Genomic DNA, 20,375 nt, shown 5'->3' with positions numbered 1-20,375 from the left:
CTGTGTACTTTGTAATTAACCAATAAATTACTTACACGAACACAATAAATAATAATGAAGGTTCGTATTAGGGTACAAAGTCCAAACTAAAATAACCTGGCAGATGCAGGCTGACGTTTAGTAAATAGGACGCGGACTGTTTGAAGTCATAAAAAAACTAATTGTGGAGTATCGCATACCCGCGATTCGAATTACGCGCCGATTTTAGCGGTGACGTCACGGACGAAATGAGGGCGCCAAATTCGAAACAAACGCAACAATTTTGCGTTTTTTGCTCAGAACGACACGAAATTAAACCAGAAATAAATATATTTTTCTCGAGTGAGATCTTCTCGGAAAAGTACGCCCGTCTTCAAAAAAACGCTTTGTTTTTCTGGGCGCCGGCCAGTGAGCCTACCTCTGCGCCACGACCCCACCTTCCCCCTCTGCGCAGCCTACATCGATCCCATTTATACCAAGCCCGGCTGGCGTTGTTTACCACACCGTTCGAGAACCGTTGCGCGAAAGTGTAGCTCTCGAGACCGCGTCGTGTAAATGCCCCACAGCGAAGTGCGGTAGACGCATTTTGGTACCTCACCCTCAAGTTCCGCAATACAGTAAATCTGGCGACGGAAATCAGATACAGACTTGGAATGCGACACATCCTCAAAAAATTCATAATACACACGTCCTCCGACCACTTCTCCGAGGAAGGCAGCCACATTTAGCTGCAATTCTTTGTTTTCGTTTGAGTGCGTCCGGTAAAAGTGTGCTTGGATTGTTTCTTTGAATCGACTAGTGTAGATCCGAATTCATTCAGGAAGTGTTCTTTTTCTACAGTCGTACAACAGCCGAACCGCAAAATGGCTTCGATTAAGCGCCAGGCCAAACACGACGAATGCAAAGGTAAAATAGGGCAAAGAGAATGGTTGCAGTGCAATTAAAATAAAAGCTTGTTTATCGCATCGGTTGAATATGGGCTGTCACTCTTCCGGTTGCGGATCGATGCGCGCATGCGCAGCCACTCGGCAACTTGTGCTAATCCTACCCTAGCTCAATACTAACTGTAACCCCGCTGTAATCGCCAATTATCATAAATATAACGTGCTAATTTCGCAAATAACGAAGGTCGATCAACTCTTTCAGGCTGAAAATAGTGTTGTTCAAGGGCGGTTTTTGTTCCCGTTATCCACTTTCTTGTTTGGCGGATTTCCAATAGTGACAAAAGGGGAATTTTGACCTAAAGTTGTTTATTATTTGTCTTTTTCTAATAGGGGGAGATAAGTATAACGAGGATTACATTATAGCCAATAAAGTTTTATGGCTTGTAACGACCACAACAAATTACCTATTTATATCAGGATTACGTTGATTGTTTGTAACGAGATAATCAAAAGTGGTTCGATTTGCAGTCAAACATAATCGAACTGTCAAATCATCGCCAGAGTATATGCAAATTTCGGCTTCCTGGTGGAATGGGTTTGAGGTAAAGACGTCATTGCAGACATTGAAATCCGGCTTCCGGGTCTAAATTGGCGCTCAATGCTAATTCAAAGTTAACTAAAAGTCGAAATTTAGTTCCGGACATTTCTCCCCCCTACACGTCATTAAAATGCAATTGGGACTTGTTTACACCGGATGAAAATAAAATTTTCCAACAATTTTGCTTTAGTTCAAGGTTATCAGCTTTCAAAGCGATTTCCTGAGTTGTTACTAAGAAATTGTGTCCACGATGCAGTTAGAACACGCTCTTGAAAATTTTCCTAGGTCTAAATTTAAACCTGAGCGACGTTACTCAGTAACATGACTTATCTGTCACCTGCTTCTAATCTTTTTTTAATGACTTATTTAGACCACTCGAGCTCCATTGTTGTTAAATCTCGGTTGAAATCAATAACCAAGCGCTCTTCACGTGAACGCGGACCCTATCTAATAAAAAAATTGCATCCGCCATCATCCAATCAAAAATCGGCTGGCTAAAATCCGACCTAATTGTGCTTTACACGTGTACGGGTTGCGCAAAGCGAGCAAAGTCTTTAAAAATTGCAAGCATTGACATTTGGTATTGGTGTCATTGCGATTATCGGAGGTCTTTGCCACGGTTGCGATTAATCCGAGGCGCCAAATTCAAATCGGACGCCGAATGGTGCGCTTGGTGAACCGTTGCACAATTGGGAGCACGTGTGTGAAATGTCGGGCTCTATTTCTGGGAGTGCAACAATGCGCTCTATTTGGGCTCTGGCGTCAGTTGGTCTAGTCCAAAGATCATTCTATTTCCACGCTTGGCGCGCCCAAAATCACCCGATTTTTATTCCGACTGTCTTATTTTCGTCGGCTTCCAGAAAACACTCCTGAATTTATCGCTGTACAAATATTTGGGAACGCAGCGAAGGTTGAAAAGAGAAAGTTCGATTCTCGTTCGAGTAAAAATAAGTCGTTGACATTTGCCTACGCAACAATTGTATAATCGATAATCCAATTAAAGAATCTTTGAAATATTTTGAACAGAATTTTAAAAACCTTTTTAACCTTTGAGTCCTTTAGAACTTTTGAAAGGTTTGAAACCTTTTAAATATTTCAAACATTTGGAAACTTTGAAATTTTTTGAATATCTACAATCTTAACTTTTGAAATTTTGAGATTTAATATTTTTTTATTTTCTTTTAATTTTTGGGAATTTTCGGAATTGCAAAATTTTCAAAATTTCCAGAATGTTCAGATTTTCCAGATTAACCCAATTTTTCAGATTTTCGAAAGTACACAAAATGACCAGAATTTCCACATTTTGCAAAATTTCTAAAATTATCAGGCACCATACCAGAATTCTGAAATTCAACTTTTCCAATATTTTCAAAATTTCTAGGTCTACCACATTTTCCCCCCACTTTCTAAATTTTTTCTGAGTTTCTAAAATTTATAGATCTTAAGAGTCTAAATCTTTGGAATTTTTTTAATCTTTGAAGCATTTTTCCGATCTTTACGATGTTTAGGTCTTTGAGATTTTTGTTTTCTTTGGAATTTTTAAAATCTTTGGCATTTTAAGAGTTCACGCGATTTTTACAAGTTTCAGAATCTTTGTCTTTTTTGTCTAAAACCTTTAGAATCTTTCAAGTATTCTAAACAGAATTTTGGTTTTTGACCCCTTGGAGTCCTTAGGGTCTTTAGACTCTTTAGAGCCTTCTGATCTGTGGAAATTTTGAACACTTTGGGAATTACTAGGAGTTTTATAAAGCCTAAAATTTCTGCAATTTCTAGAATCATTAGTCCCCCAGGTTCTTCAAAATTTTTAAGATTTTGTTGGATCTTTTTTATATTTAGAACATTAGAACTTTGGTTTATTTAGAGTCTTAAGTGTCTTTACAATTCGCAATTTCTAGTGTATGTAATCCGTGAAAGCTTTTATCCTTTTTGAATCTTTCAAACCACTGGAAACTTTAGAATCTTTAGAATCTCCAGAAACTAGAATCATTAGAATTTCTATAATCTTTAGAGCTTTCAGATTTGCATTATTTTTAGATATTTCAGTACTTCTAGAACTTCAAATATTTTTAAAACTTTGGGATTTTTATCATCCGTTTCTTCTATTTAGAACCTAAAATTTTAGTTTATTTAGCATCTTTGGTGTCTTTACAATTCGAAAATTCTAGTGTATGAAATCTTTAAGATTTTTAGAATGTGTTGAGTCTTTAGAACTTTTGAAAGGTTTGAAACCTTTTAAATATTTCAAACATTTGGAAACTTTGAAATTTTTTGAATATCTACAATCTTAACTTTTGAAATTTTGAGATTTAATATTTTTTTATTTTCTTTTAATTTTTGGGAATTTTCGTAATTGCAAAATTTTCAAAATTTCCAGAATGTTCAGATTTTCCAGATTAACCCAATTTTTCAGATTTTCGAAAGTACACAAAATGACCAGAATTTTGAAATTCAACTTTTCCAATATTTTCAAGATTTCTAGGTCTACCACATTTTCCCCCCACTTTCTAAATTTTTTCTGAGTTTCTAAAATTTATAGATCTTAAGAGTCTAAATCTTTGGAATTTTTCTAATCTTTGAAGCATTTTTCCGATCTTTATGATGTTTAGGTCTTTAAGATTTTTGTTTTCTTTGGAATTTTTAAAATCTTTGGCATATTAAGAGTTCACGCGGTTTTTACAAGTTTCAGAATCTTTGTCTTTTTTGTCTAAAACCTTCAGAATCTTTCAAGTATTCGAAACAGAATTTTGGTTTTTGACCCCTTAGAGTCCTTAGGGTCTTTAGACTCTTTAGAGCCTTCTGATCTGTGGAAATTTTGAACACTTTGGGAATTACTAGGAGTTTTATAAAGCCTAAAATTTCTGCAATTTCTGGAATCATTAGTCCCCCAGGTTCTTCAAAATTTTTAAGATTTTGTTGGATCTTTTTTATATTTAGAACATTAGAACTTTGGTTTATTTAGAGTCTTAAGTGTCTTTACAATTCGCAATTTCTAGTGTATGTAATCCGTGAAAGCTTTTATCCTTTTTGAATCTTTCAAACCACTGGAAACTTTAGAATCTTTAGAATCTCCAGAAACTAGAATCATTAGAATTTCTATAATCTTTAGAGCTTTCAGATTTGCATTATTTTTAGATATTTCAGTACTTCTAGAACTTCAAATATTTTTAAAACTTTGGGATTTTTATCATCCGTTTCTTCTATTTAGAACCTAAAATTTTAGTTTATTTAGCATCTTTGGTGTCTTTACAATTCGAAAATTCTAGTGTATGAAATCTTTAAGATTTTTAGAATGTGTTGAGTCTTTAGAACTTTTGAAAGGTTTGAAACCTTTTAAATATTTCAAACATTTGGAAACTTTGAAATTTTTTGAATATCTACAATCTTAACTTTTGAAATTTTGAGATTTAATATTTTTTTATTTTCTTTTAATTTTTGGGAATTTTCGTAATTGCAAAATTTTCAAAATTTCCAGAATGTTCAGATTTTCCAGATTAACCCAATTTTTCAGATTTTCGAAAGTACACAAAATGACCAGAATTTTGAAATTCAACTTTTCCAATATTTTCAAGATTTCTAGGTCTACCACATTTTCCCCCCACTTTCTAAATTTTTTCTGAGTTTCTAAAATTTATAGATCTTAAGAGTCTAAATCTTTGGAATTTTTCTAATCTTTGAAGCATTTTTCCGATCTTTATGATGTTTAGGTCTTTAAGATTTTTGTTTTCTTTGGAATTTTTAAAATCTTTGGCATATTAAGAGTTCACGCGGTTTTTACAAGTTTCAGAATCTTTGTCTTTTTTGTCTAAAACCTTTAGAATCTTTCAAGTATTCGAAAGAGAATTTTGGTTTTTGACTCCTTAGAGTTCTTAGGGTCTTTGGACTCTTTAGAGCCTTCTAATCTGTGGAAATTTTGACACTTTGGGAATTACTAGGAGTTTTATAAAGCCTAAAATTTCTGCAATTTCTAGAATCATTAGTCCCCCAGGTTCTTCAAAATTTTTAAGATTTTGTTGGATCTTTTTTATATTTAGAACATTAGAACTTTAGTTTATTTAGAGTCTTAAGTGTTTTTACAATTCGCAATTTCTAGTGTATGTAATCCGTGAAAGCTTTTGTCCTTTCTGAATCTTTCAAACCACTGGAAACTTTAGAATCTTTAGAATCTCCAGAAACTAGAATCACTAGAATTTCTATAATCTTTAGAGCTTTCAGATTTGCATTATTTTTAGATATTTCAGTACTTCTAGAACTTCAAAAATTTTTAAAACTTTGGGATTTTTATCGTCTTTCCAATTTTAAAATTTTTGGAATCTGTGGAATCTTCGGAATTTTTGAAATCCCTGAAATCCTCTTAGAATTTTTAAATTGCTGGCTTCTCTAGTTTTTTCTTAATTTTTTAAAATTCCTGAAATCATTAGAGTTTTTGGCATCCTTGAAAGCATTAAGATCTTTGAAAGAGTTGTAATATTTGGGACTTTCACAACATTTGGAATTTTTCCACAAAATCGGTCAAAACTTTAGAATTTCTGTGAATTTTAGAATTAACATTGTGTATATTTTACATTTATTCAGCAAAATTGTAAGATGGCGTCATCGATTTTTATGAGACAAATTTTGGTTAGACTTTTACCATTTTTTCTAAAAATTCTGTTTTTTTTCTGATTATATGTTGCCTTTTTTCTTAATATACGTCTTTTCAGGACAAGAGATTTAAAATATGTTTAAAGTGGTAAATTCTTGTAAACAGATATGGATCTTGCAATTAAGCCCCGCCCCTCGATCTGACAACGAATGAAAAATTCATCACAAGTGAGAATTAACATCGGGTCGGGTATGGGTGGGGCCTAATATTTGACTCTATTTTTTTCTTAATATACATAGTAGTCTTTGAACAACACGATACTAAAAAACATGTTTTTAATTTGTCGTAGGGAAATAAGGGTTTTGCAGTTAAGCTCCGCCCTCTCGACTCACGACGAATAAAAAAAATCATCACATAAATTTTAAAAATTATTATTTTTACATCTTTAAAATGAACGCTCAAAAAATTACACATCAAGAAGTGAAAAACCATGAAACTAAAAAATGAAAAATTGAAATAATGAAAAATTAAAAAATCCAAAAATTTAATACGGAAAAATTGAAAAATCCAAAAACTGCAAAATCAAAACATTGAAAAACCGAAAAATTGAAAAAATATAGAAAACTAAAAACCGAAACGAAAAATTGCATATCGAAAATTGAATAATTGAAAAATTGTACTCAAAATATATAAAATCAGAACTGAAAAACTGAACATTTTAAAAAATAAAGAAAACTGAAAACCCAATCGAAAAATTGCATATCTAAATTTGAAGACACGAAACTTGGAAAATCCAAAAATTGAAACATCAGGGAACGGAAAAATCCAAAGCTTGAAAAAATTCAAAAATTTAAAAATTTTACATTGAAAAAAAAAGGAAAAAATCATAAAATCAGAATTGAAAAAACGAAAATTTGAAAAAACGAAAAAGTTTTAAAATCCAATAATTGTAAATGGAAAAATTCTAAAATCGTAAAACTGAAAAAGTGAAAAATTTTAAAAATATTTTTTTTTATATCTTTAAAATAAAAGCTAGAAAAATTAGAAATCAAGAACTAAAATTGAAAAAATGAAAAATTAGAAAATCGAAAAATGTAAAACGGAAAAATTGTAAATCGAAAAATCCAAAAATTGTAATATTTGACATTAAAAAAAAATCAAAACACTGAAAAACCGAAGAATTGACAAAAATAAAGAAAACAAAAACCGATACGAAAAATTGCATATCGAAAATTGAAGACACGAAAAATTGGAAAAATCCAAAAATTGGAAAATCGAGAAACTAAAAAATCTCAAGTTGAAAAAATCCAAAAATTGAAAAATTTTTCATTGAAAAAAAGATAAAATTATAAAATCAGAATTGAAAAAACGAAAAATTTTAAAAATAAAAAACTAAAAACTGAATGGAAAAATTGCTTATCGAAAATTGAAGATACGGAAAATTGGAAAATCAAAAAGTTGAAAAAATCTAAAATATGAAAATTTTACATTAAAAAAAAGGAAAAATTACAAAATCAGAATTGAAAAATCGAAAAATTGAAAAACTAAAGAAAACTAAAAGCCGAAATTTCTACTGTATGTAATCCGTGAAAGCTTTTATCCTTTTTGAATCTTTCAAACCACTGGAAACTTTAGAATCTTCAGAAACTAGAATCACTAGAATTTCCATAATCTTTAGAGCTTTCAGATTTGCATTATTTTTAGATATTTCAGTACTTCTAGAACTTCAAAAATTTTTAAAACTTTGGGATTTTTATCATCTTTCCAATTTTAAAATTTTTGGAATCTGTTGAATCTTCGGAATTTTTGAAATCCCTGAAATCCTTTTAGAATTTTTAAATTGCTGGCTTCTCTAGTTTTTTCTTAATTTTTTGAAATTCCTGAAATCGTTGTACTCCTTAGAGTTTTTGGCATCCTTGAAAGCATTAAGACCTTTGAAAACCTTGTAATATTTGGGACTTTCACAACATTTGGAATCTTTCCACAAAATCGGTCAAAACTTTAGAATTTCTGTGATTTTTAGAATTAACATTGTGTATATTTTACATTTACTCAGCAAAATTGTAAGATGGCGTCATCGATTTTTATGAGACAAATTTTGGTTTTACCATTTTTTCCAAAAATTCTGTTTTTTTTTCTGATTATATGTCTTTTCAGGACAAGAGATTTAAAATATGTTTAAAGTGGTAAATTCTTGTAAACAGATATGGATCAAAATTCATCACAATTGAGAATTGAGATCGGGGCGGGTATGGGTGGGGCCAAATATTTGACTCTATTTTTTTCTGAATATACATAGTAGTCTTTGAACAACACGATACTAAAAAAGCATGCTTTTTTAATTTGTCGTAGGGAAATAAGGGTTTTGCAGTTAAGCCCCGCCCTCTCGACTCACGACGAATAAAAAAATCATCACAACTGAGATCGGGTGGGTGGGCGGGGCTTATATTTTGCCTGTTTTTCTTAATATACATAGCCATCTTTTCACAATTCCATTTTAAAGGCAAAATATAATATATATATAATGGTTTGTTTTGAGATTAAGGTGTTTATGACAAGATTAAGTGTTTCCTTTATCTGAATGAAGAGCGGAAATTTTGTAGTACTAATCCTGGCGCCACGTCCAAAAAATCCGTTCTTTTTTTAGTGCATGCAAATATCGCCACGATTTCGCCAAAATCACGCAATCCAACCTAGCTCAACCGAATTAACTCGATAACCTCTCCACCCGAGTCGTACCACTCACTCGTACTATTCAATTACATTGTTTACGAATTTCGCAGATAAGATTACTCGTTATTTTAACAGCCGAGTGCACTTAATCGTCACTTGATTGTAGTACACTGACATGATGAGTCCTTTTTGTTACACAGGAGCTCAGGCCCCCAAGAGGGCTCCCTTGCGCCAGTTCGCCCCCTTGCTGGTCGCCATGGTGGGGCTGCCGGGCCGAGGCAAGAGTCTCATGGCCAAGCGCCTGACCAGGTACCTCAACTACACCGGGGACGTCTGCAAAGGTAAGCTGTTTACCCCCACTAGCTCGAAACTGTGCTCTCCTATGTATCACAATTCATGAGGTGTTCTGGATGAGGTTCAAGTCACACAATGTGGGTGTGTTTGTTGTCATCTTTTCGGGCTGACGCAAACTTGAATCGTGTTGTTTACACAATATTTTTTATTGGTTTATGGTGCGTTTGCACCTCATCCAGATTAGTAAATTCCACGATACTCGAGTAGGAGTGTCGGATTAGCGATAAGTTATCAACAACAACAGCATACTTTGCGCTCTATTTATAACTAAACTTGGCTTTTATCGTTTAGTGTATGACATTAGCGACTACCGCCGCAAGCACATCAAGAAGTATGCGTCCCACGAAATGTTCCGCGCTGACAACTTGCCAGCTTGGCGCATCCGCCAGCAAAGTTTCCGCGAGGCGTTGGAGGAGGCGGCTTCGTGGCTCCAGGAGCCCAACCACCACGTGGCCATTCTGGACGGGCCTAACGTGTCGCGGGCGCAGCGCGAGGAGATCTACGACCTGGTGTACGGCCAGCTGGGCTTCCGGGTCATGTTCATCGAGTGCGTCTGCGAGGACCCGGTGCTGCTGGAGCGCAACTTCAAGGTATGCTGCTTCAAGGGTTGGTAGTAGCAAATTACTAGTATGATTTTTAGGAGATTCTGCAGTACAGCGCCGACTACAGGGACATGGCGACCGAGGAGGCGCTGAAGGACCTCACTCTGAAGATGGCGCACTACAAGGCGCAGTACGAGTCGCCGTCGTTGGGCAGTCACTGGGAGTTGCCGTGTCCCATGGTGAAGGTGCTCGATAGCGGTGAAAGCGGGGTGGTGGCCCATGGGGTCTCGGGGACAAGGGAGAGCAAGATCTTGGGGTACATCTCGGCGGCCAAGCCCGTACAACAGACGCTGTACTTTAGTCGGGTAAATATATTTGTTTTGTCGACGTTTCGTGACCTCTGGAGTACGAAAAAAGTGGTCCTCCGTTTCTGTCAAAAAAATAAAATTGTGTGACATTTCTGAAATCTTGCAAACTTGCAAATTGTAGTAATTTGTTATCAGAATTTATTTGTTTATCTCTATCAGGAGATTTACGTCACCTGAAAATTTTGACTCCGTACTTGAGGTTTATCAATGCACTTGTAGTTTTTAGAGTTGTTTACAATTTTTCAAGTTCTTGATTTTTGTTGATCACTTTATCATTTCTTTTAAAATAAAAGAAAAAATTCGTTTTTTCGATTTTGAAGTCTCTCAATTTTTAGATTTTTCAGCTTTCCTTTTATACTTTTTCGTTCTTTCATTTTTGATTTTTCAATTTTACAGTTTTGCATTTTTTCCATTTGTTTGATTCGAAAAGTTAAAAATCGAAAAACTGAAAAATGGAAAAATTGCAAAACCAAAAAAGTGAAAATAAAGTTTTAAAATCCAATAATTGTAAATGGAAAAATTCTAAAATTGTAAAACTGAAAAAGTGAAAATTTTAAAAATAATTTTTTTAATCTTTAAAATGAAAGCTAGAAAAATTAGAAATCAAGAACTGAGGAAACGAAAAATTGAAAAATCATGAAACTAAAAAATGTAAAATTCAAGAAATGAAAAATTAAAAAATCGAAAAATGTAAAATGGAAAAATTGAAAATCGAAAAATCCAAAAATTGCAAAATTTGGCAAAAAAAATCAAAACACTGAAAAACCGAAAAATTGAAAAAATAAAAAAAACCGAAACGAAAAATTGCATATTGAAAATTGACGACAGGAAAAATTAGAAAATCCAAAAATTGAAAAAATCGAGAAACGGAAAATTCTCAAGTTGACAAAATTCAAAAATTTAAAAATTTTACATTAAGAAAAGAAAAACTATAAAATTAGAATTGAACACCCGAACAATTAAAAAAAAAAAACTAAAAACCCAAACGAAAAGTTGGAAAGTCCAAAATATTAAAAATTCGAGAAACTGAAACCAAAGTTGAAAAAATCCAAAAATATTACATTGAAAAAAAAAAAAAAACCAGAATTGAAAAACCGAAAATTTGAAAAAATAAAGAAAACTAAAAACCGAAACGAAAAATTGCAGATCGAAAATTGAAAAATTCAAAATTGAAAAATCTAAAGTTGAAAAAATCCAAAAATACATTGAAAAAAAAAATCAGTCAGAATTGAAAAACTGAAAATTTGAAAAAATATAGCAAAATAAAAACCGAAACGAAAAATCGAAAAACTGAAAAATAAAAAACGAATAAAGTTTTAAAATCCAATAATTGTAAATGGAAAAATTCTAAAATCGTAAAACTAAAAAAGTAAAAATTTTTTTTATATCTTTAAAATGAAAGCTAGAAAAATTTGAAATCACGAACTGAAGAAACGAAAAATTGAAGAAAAATCATGAAATAAAAAAATGTAAAATTGAAAAAATGAAAAATTAAAAAATCGAAAAATGTAAAACGGAAAAATTGCAAATCGAAAAATCGAAAAATTGCAAAATTTAACATTAAAAAAAAAATCAAAACACTGAAAAAATAAAAAAATTAAAAACCGAAACGAAAAATTGCATATCGAAAATTGAAGAACTAAAATCTGAAGTTGAAAAAATCCAAAAATTTAAAAATTTTACATTGAAAAACCGAGAAATTGAAAAAATAAAGAAACTAAAAGCCGAAACGAAAAATTGCATACCGAAAATTGACGACAGGAAAAATTGGAAAATCCAAAAATTTAAAAATCGAGAAACGGAAAATTCTAAAGTTGAAAAAATTCAAAAATTTAAAAATTTTACATTAAAAAAACAACACTAAAAACCGAAACGAAAAATTGGAAAATCCAAAAATTAAAAAATCGAGAAATTGAAACTAAAGTTGAAAAAATTCAAAAATTTAAAAATTTTACATTGAAAAAAAAATTTAGAAAATCAGAATTGAAAAACCGAAAAATTGAAAAACTAAAGGAAACTAAAAACCGAAACCAAAAATTGCATATCGAAAATTGAAGACAGGAAAAATTGGAAAAACCAAAAATTGAAAAATCGAGAAACGGAAAATTCTAAAGTTGAAAAAATTCAAAAATTTAAAAATTTTACATTAAAAAAAGAAAACTAAAAACCGAAACGAAAAATTGGAAAATCCAAAAATTAAAAAATCGAGAAACTGAAACTAAAGTTGACAAAATCCAAAAATTAAAAAAATTTACATTGAAAAAAAAATTAAGTATAAAATCAATTGAAAAATTGAAAAATCGAGAAACGGAAAATCCAAAAGTTGAAAAAATTCAAAGATTTAAAAATTTTACATTAGAGAAAACTAACAACCGAAACGAAAAATTGGAAAATTCAAAAATTAAAAAATCGAGAAACTGATAGTAAAGTTGAAAAAATCCAAAAATTTAAAAATTTTACATTGAAACAAAAATTATAAAATCAGAATTGAAAAATCGAAAATTTGAAAAAATACTGAAAACTAAAAACAGAAACGAAAAATTGAATATCGAAAATTGAAGACACGGAACATTGGAAAATTCAAAATTGAAAAATCTAAAGTTGAAAAAATCCAAAAATATAAAAATTTTACATTAAAAAAAGAGAAAAATTATAAAATCAGAATTGAAAAATCGAAAAATTGAAAAACTAAAGAAAACTAAAAACCGAAACGAAAAATTGGAAAATCCAAAAATTAAAAAATCGAGAAATTGAAACCAAAGTTGAAAAAATCCAAAAATTTAAAAATTTTACATTGAAAAAAAAAAAAATTATAAAATCAGAATTGAAAAATCGAAAATTTGAAAAAATACAGAAAACTAAAAACAGAAACGAAAAATTGAAGACACGGAACATTGGAAAATTCAAAATTGAAAAATCTAAAGTTGAAAAAAATCCAAAAATAAAAATTTTACATTAAAAAAAGAAAAATTATAAAATCAGAATTGAAAAATCGAAAAATTGAAAAACTAAAGAAAACTAAAAACCGAAACGAAAAAATCTAGAGTTGAAAAAATTAAAAAATTTAAAAATTTTACATTGAAAAAACGAAACATTATAAAATCACGATTGAAAAACCGAAAAATTGAAAAATAAAGAAAACTAAAAACCGAAACGAAAAATTGTAAAACCGAAAATTGAAGACACGAAAAATTGGATTATCCAAAAATTGAAAAATTTAAAGTTGGAAAAATCAAAAAATAAAAAAACTTTATAATTAAACAAAGAAAAATTATAAAATCAGAAGTGAAAACCGAAAAATTGAAAAACCAAAGAAAACTGAAAACCGAAACTGAAAATTGCATATCGAAAATTGACTTCACGAAAATTTGGAAAATCCAAAATTAAAAAATGAGAAACGGAAAATTCAAAAGTTGAAAAAAATTCAAAAATTTTACATTAAAAAAACAAAATTATAAAATTAGAATTGAAAAATCGAAAAATTGAAAAAATAAAGAAAACTAAAAACCGAAACGAGAAACTGCATATCGAAAATTTAAGACATGAAAAATTGGAAAACCCAAAAATCGAAAAATCGAGAAATTGAAAAATCTAAAGTTGAAAAAATCCAAAAATAAAAAAAATTATAATAAAAAAAAAGAAAAATTATAAAATCAGAATTGAAAACCGAAAAATTGAAAAACCAAAGAAAACTGAAAACCGATACTGAAAATTGCATATCGAAAATTGACTTCACGAAAATTTGGAAAATCCAAAATTAAAAAATGAGAAACGGAAAATTCAAAAGTTGAAAAAAATTCAAAAATTTTACATTAAAAAAAGAAAATTATAAAATTAGAATTGAAAAATCGAAAAATTGAAAAAATAAAGAAAACTAAAAACTGAAACGACAAACTGCATATCGAAAATTTAAGACATGAAAAATTGGAAAACTCAAAAATCGAAAAATCGAGAAACTGAAAAATCTGAAGTTGAAAAAATCCAAAAAGTTAAAAATTTACATTGAAAAAAAGAAAAATTATAAAATCCGAATTCAAAAACCGAAACTTTGAAAAAATAAACATTGAAATTGCCAAGTCTAAAAATTAAAACGTCCAAAAGTTGGAAAATCGAAAAACTAAAAATTGAAGAAAGGAATAATTTAAAAGTATGGTAGTTGAAGAAAATAAAAAACCAAAACGAAAAATTGCAAATCTAAAATCTGAAAAAATGAAAATTAAAAAATAAAAAACCTGAAAAGTCGAATAAACGAAAAAGTTTTAAATCCAATAATTGAAAATTGGAAAAATTTAAAATCGTAAAATTTTTAAAAATTTTTATTACTACATATTTAAAATAAAAATTAGAAAACCTGCAAATCAACAGTTGAAACGAAAAACTGAAAAAACATGAAACTCAAAAATGTAAAATTAAAAACGAACAATAAAAAAATCTAAAAGTTGACGAATTGGAAACCGAAAAATTGCAAATCAAAAAACTGAAAAATTTCACATTGAAAAAAGAAAAATTATAAAATTTGAAAAAAAAACGAAACGAAAAATTGAAAATCGAAAATTTGAAGAAACAAAAAATTAAAGGCATGAAAAATCGAAAAATTGCCAAGTGTAAAAATTGAAACATCCAGAAGTAGAAAAAATGAAAAATTGAAAATTCGAGAAATTTTAAATCGAAAAATTGAAGAAATTAGAAAAATCACAAATCGAAAAATTCAAAAAACGAAAATTTGAAAAAATTAAAACTGAAAAAAGAAAAATTGAAAACTCGAGCAACTCAAAAAAAAACACCGTATGGTCTGGAATTGGCAAACTTGCAAATCATTAATCAAAATTTATTCGTTTATGCCTCCCAAAAAATTTGACGTAGTCTCAAAATTTCGACTCTGTATTGTGTTTTATCAATGCACTTGTAGTTTTTAGAATTACTTATACAGGGTGACTAAAAAAAAGAATCAGGCAGAAAAACTGAAAAAATTGAACTCGAAAAAACAAAAAATTATAAAATCGGAACATGAAAAATTAGAACATGGAAAAATTTCAAATCGAAAATTTGAAAAAAAACAAAATTGCATTTTTTTTTAAATACAAATTTTTAAATAACTTTTGACCAGTAGAACAAAAATAAAACAATCAATTTTTGTTGTAGCATGGGGAAAGCGAATTCAACGTCGTGGGCAGAATCGGCGGCGACGCCCCCCTCTCACCCAGAGGCCGCATGTACGCCCAATCCTTAGCTAAGCACATCCACGCTTTAAACCTCCCTTCTTTGCAAATCTGGACTTCCACTCTCCAGAGAACCAAAGCCACCAGCGCCCATATCAACGCGCCTAAGCAGCACCTGCCCGAACTGGACGAAATCTTCTCGGTACGTCCCCCACATTCCGCTTGTAAACCCCCCAATAACTGTTTTTTTGTACAGGGCGCCTGCGAGAACCTCACCTACGAGGAGCTATCCGAGCGCTTCCCCCGCGAGCTGGCCATGCGCGACCACGAGAAGCTCACCTACCGCTACCCCCAGGGCGAGTCCTACCTGGACGTGATGCGGCGCGTCGTGCCCGTGCTCGAGCAGCTCGAGTGCGAGACCAACGTGCTCACCATCTCGCACCAGGCCGTGCTGCGCTGCGTGCTGGCCTACTTCCTGGAGACCCCGCCCGAGGAGGTGCCCTACCTGCACGTGCCGCTGCACACCATCATCAAGGTGACTCTGCAGGGGTACAACTACAACATGGAGACCGTGAAGATGCCGGTGGACTGCGTGGACACCAACCGCGCCAAGCCGCTCAACTGCTCCGAGGGCCGGAGTCGCGAGGAGGCGTTACTGACGCTGCCCGCGCACTACGAGTCCGTGGCCAGCTTGAGCGGCACGGTGGCGTACTGTACTTAGCTTAGTAGGGCGACATTGTTGTAAATGTTGTAGTCTTGAATGTAGGCTAGTTTTGTTACTTTGGCTTTGCGCGTTGTGTCACTGTAGCTGAAGAACATTTGCTGGACGAATCTACCTTCCATAGCAATAAGCGTCGGATAGTATTTAACTGTGATTTATAGTGCATTTTTTATGTTCTGTATGTGTTAACCGTAGGTTAAGAGTTTTATTACAAACGTGTATATATGGTTTCAAAATAGAAACTCAAACTCATTTTTTTTGTTTTATTAAAACAACGCATAAATTATTTCTCAAAATAGAAACTTGAACCAATAATACTCACTTCATTTAAATACTACAAAAAATCTAAAAAGTCGTCTAAATCGCCGATGCTTGCCGAATTGTCGCCGGTCACCTCGTTGGACGCCTCATACCGCCGGGCCTCGTTCACCGCCTCTTCCACGAGATCATCAATCCAGTCTTCGGCTGACTCGTTTTCAGTTTCGGCGTTTGACAAGTCGATCGTGGTCTCGGGAACCTTCTCCTTGACCACCTCGTGAATCCAATCGTCCAACTCCTCGCTTTCTTTCTCGCTCGAAAGATCCACACTTTTATCCATGTCTTCGAGCTTTCGCTCCACCACAGTGCAATCGTAGCCCACCGGGTATTTGCAGTTGAGGTCCTCGCACAAGTAGACGGCCAAACTCAAGTTGACTTGCTGCAGACTCAGGTTTTTCTTGCAAAGGGGGCATTTTTTCTGTAAAGAGGTACACATAACCTCAAATTTCACAATTCCGGAAAAACGAAATAACTACCAAATGTTTGTGACAGATTTACTTACATTAGCCATCAGTGACTAGTTCTGCGGTAGATTTGCCATTTTGAACACCTTTTAACGTGAAAATGTTGTAATTTGTTTATTGTGGTTAAATAACACGCGAGGTTGACAAGTGACAAGTGACGTTTAATTTAAATTTTCAAGGAACTGAGACAGCGCCGAAAAGTGTAGTCGAAGCGGCCAATAGTGTGTGGATAGAGCGTCACGTGACTCAAATAGGGTCGTGCGATTGGTGAATCTCAGTGTGTCGTTGTAGGAGAGGCTTCGACCCCACAATTTTGCTTTGTTGTGTCAAAGTGAAACGAGTAGTGAACAGGATCAAAGTATGTGGTCGCGAAAGTTACTAATTTGGTTTTTCAATTTGGTGGTGTAATACGTTCTAGTGAGAAAATGAAAATTACTAGTAATTGACTGAAGGTCAATTTAATTATGCAAGTGTCAGTTGGGAAATTGGTAAAACGCTAATCAAAATTTGGCTAATCATCCCTACCAATGATTTGTTGTCATCTCCAAAATTTACAGTAGTAAATATTATTTAAATTTTATATAATAAGATATTTCTGCACATTCCCTGTTGAGTTTTATCCCAGACACCCAGATTTTTTGAGAAAAAAACATTCAACATCAAAAGATAGTCATTAGTACCTGCTAAGATAAAACTGATTTTGGCAAATGACATAGCCTTTAAAAACGAGAGGGTGGGTGGGCGGGGCTAGTATCTGCTAAGATAAGACTGACTTTGATAAATGAGATACCTTCTAAGAAACGAGAGGGTGGGTGGGCGGGGCCAAAGAATTTGAAAGTGCTTTAGAGCCTCTAGTGTCTTTTCTTACAATAATTAAATTAAATTTCTTAAAGGATGCTGTAATAACCCAAACATTCCGCCTTAAATTGACATGTGAAAAAAAAATTGAAAGCAACAGAACAAAATTTTAATAAAAATCTATGCAGCGGCAGCGGCTCCAAAGTTTGTTAAATTGTGTTAGAACCAGTTAACGATTAAAATCATAACATGAACTGTGAATTTACAAACAATAAAACAAATTCACACCATCTTCTACCAACCCTCGAACTAAAATTCCAAGCAGAACTACCAACTACCAGAAAAAGAAGTAAACGTGCAGACATTGAAGATTTTTATTGCTTTTTTATAAAACAAAAAAGTCAGTTTTTGTCGTGAAGTTTTTTATGCATTTTTTAACATTTCACTTGAATTTGAAGATTATTTTTTAAAAAGTTGCGGATTTCTAAAGATTTTGACCATGATTTCCGCGGATTCATATAGAAACCGCTGATTTTGAGATTTTTACAAAAAAAAAACTCTTCAATGTCATATTTTCTTAAAAAAAAAAGATAAAGTACCTTATAATAAATTAAAAAAAATTGTAGGGTGAAACCTACCATTTTATTTACTACTAGTTGGTCCCTTTTTTTGGTATTACACAGGCTGTTTGAAAAATGGCGGATCAACTCTTCAGTACATTATGTACAGGGGTTTCGGAAGTCCCCAAAAAAAAATAATAATAATAAAAAAAAATCTTTATGTTTAGATTACGAAAAAAAACCGTAATTTTATAAAAATAAAATTGGTAACACTGCGTGAATATCTAACATACCCTCTAAGAAAAGAGAAGGTGGGTGGGCGGGGCTAATACCTGCTAAGATAAGACTGATTTTGGCTAATGAGTTATACCCGAAGAAAGGAGAGGGTGGGTGGGCGGGGCTAATACTTGCTAGGATAAGACTGATTTTGGCTAATGAGTTATACCCGAAGAAAGGAGAGGGTGGGTGGGCGGGGCTAATACTTGCTAAGATAAGACTGATTTTGGCTAATGAGTTATACCCGAAGAAAGGAGAGGGTGGGTGGGCGGGGCTAGTATCTGCTAAGATAAGACTGATTTTGATAAATGAGATACTTTATAAAAAACGAGAGGGTGGGTGGGCGGGGCCAAAGAATTTGAAAGTGCTTTAGAGCCTCTAGTGTCTTTTCTTACTTAATAATTAAATTAAATTTCTTAAAGGTTACTGTAATAACCCAAACATTCCGCCTTAAATCGACATGTGAAAAAAAAATTGAAAGCAACAGGAGGACAAAATTTTAATAAAAATCTATGCAGCGGCAGCGGCACCAAAGCGCTATAAGAGCGTGGCGATCGAACTGTCTCAGTTTCATTCTAGAACACACCTGACGTACCTATAGGGGGCGTTGTAACACGAGTGGAGTTTGGGGCTCCTGGTTATGGCTCTTCTCCCCCCACGACGGTGATTCTAGCAAGCACTCACTACTATTCTAGGTCTGCATCCTTTGTGCAGATGGCGCGACCGCCAGCTCGACAAGGAACCGCGCACTCCGCTTCCGACACGTGCTATTGTGTTATTTACCTCAGTTCCATTTCAATGTTCAAAGTGTTAAAGTTTCAAAAGAACAATAAACAACATTTCAATTCGTCATACATTCTCGTGAAATTTTTAAACAGCAAAGAATTCTTGTCTAAGATTAAGATTGGTCATCAGACAATTTATATGTTGGAAGCATTAATCAACAAAATATTTACATAAAAAAAAGTAGCAAAGATTTATAAGAACAAAAAGATCTGGTGTGAAATAAAACTTGTGCAGACAAAAGATAATTACGTGAGGATAGAAACTGCAAAACATGAATATTTAGGTTCAAATTATACAACAAAGAAGATTACTGGGGCTAAAATTGTGAGATAGAGAAAAACTGTATGAGGTGAAAAATTGCAAAACTAACAAAATTACATGAGGTTAATATTTTATGTCTATTCGAGTTATTCGTAATTTGGTAAACAAAAAATGAGTCCTGACGAAGTGAATTTCATGAAATCTCCTAGCAAGTGCTTATCTAAACAAATCTAATGTTTGTTAAATTGTGTTAGAATCAGTTAACGATTAAAATCCTAACATGAACTGTGAATTTACAAACAATAAAACAATTCACACCACGCGTTGGCGTCGGTCAAAAATTCACCTATTTTCGCTTGGTAAAAACCCGGGAGAATTACCTACGCGTGTTGAGCAAACTGTGGTGTCGTCGTTACGATTAAATTTCGTTAAACAAAGGCTTTCTCCTTTTTATTAACTACCAAACCAACTAAACTTAACCTAGCTAACTCACCACGTGGTTACACTCACAACAAACATACCAAAACTGATCCTCTCACCTCCCTACCAAGCCGCCATCTTCTACCAACCCTCTAACTAAAATTCCAAGCAGAACTACCAACTACCAGAAAAAGAACTAAACGTGCAGACGTAGAAGATTTTTTATTGATTTTTTGTAAAACAAAAAAGTGACGTTTTTTTATGCATTTTTTAACACTTGACTCCATTTTGAAGATTATTTTTTAAAAAATTTTCTCAAGATTTTGATTATGATTCCTACCATGATTTTTACAGAAAAAATAAAAAAAAAAACACTCCGACGTCAAAATTTCTTAAAAAAAATAATAAAGCACTTTATAATAAATCAAAAAACGAAATCTGGGGTGAAACGTACCATTATACTTACTAGTAGTTAGTCCCTTTTTTGGTATTATACAAGGTGTCTGAAAAATGGCGGATCAACTCTTTGGAAGTCCCAAAAACATAATAAAAAAAAATCTTTATGATGTAGATTACGAAATAAACGTAATTTTATAAAAGTAAAATTGGTAACACTGCACGCACCTAATTCG

At 32.5% G+C, this 20,375-nt stretch overlaps 2 protein-coding genes across 2 annotated transcripts; one reads left to right on the top strand and one right to left on the bottom strand.

Annotated features, from left to right (window-relative positions):
* Nucleotides 1-468: 468 nt before the first annotated feature.
* LOC135131877 (6-phosphofructo-2-kinase/fructose-2,6-bisphosphatase-like) lies at nt 469-16,112 on the top strand. Its single transcript, XM_064059726.1, has 6 exons — nt 469-885; nt 8,917-9,057; nt 9,362-9,660; nt 9,711-9,977; nt 15,123-15,341; nt 15,396-16,112. Exons 1-6 carry the CDS (start codon nt 843-845, stop codon nt 15,858-15,860), a joined length of 1,434 nt encoding a protein of 477 aa, XP_063915796.1. The 5' UTR covers nt 469-842; the 3' UTR covers nt 15,861-16,112.
* Nucleotides 16,110-16,795, bottom strand: LOC135131878 (uncharacterized). Its single transcript, XM_064059727.1, has 2 exons — nt 16,681-16,795; nt 16,110-16,596 (listed from the first exon to the last, which is right to left on the bottom strand). Exons 1-2 carry the CDS (start codon nt 16,687-16,689, stop codon nt 16,195-16,197), a joined length of 411 nt encoding a protein of 136 aa, XP_063915797.1. The 5' UTR covers nt 16,690-16,795; the 3' UTR covers nt 16,110-16,194.
* Nucleotides 16,796-20,375: the final 3,580 nt, after the last annotated feature.

The sequence above is a fragment of the Zophobas morio genome, unplaced genomic scaffold (assembly GCF_036711695.1).
Source record: "Zophobas morio isolate AGI-343-1 ecotype UQ-CSIRO unplaced genomic scaffold, CSIRO_AGI_Zmor_V1 ptg000021l, whole genome shotgun sequence".
In the NCBI taxonomy this organism is placed as follows: Eukaryota; Metazoa; Arthropoda; class Insecta; order Coleoptera; family Tenebrionidae; genus Zophobas; species Zophobas morio.
The sequence above is the reverse complement of the archived record's forward strand: the minus strand, read 5'-3'. Positions and strand labels throughout refer to the sequence as shown.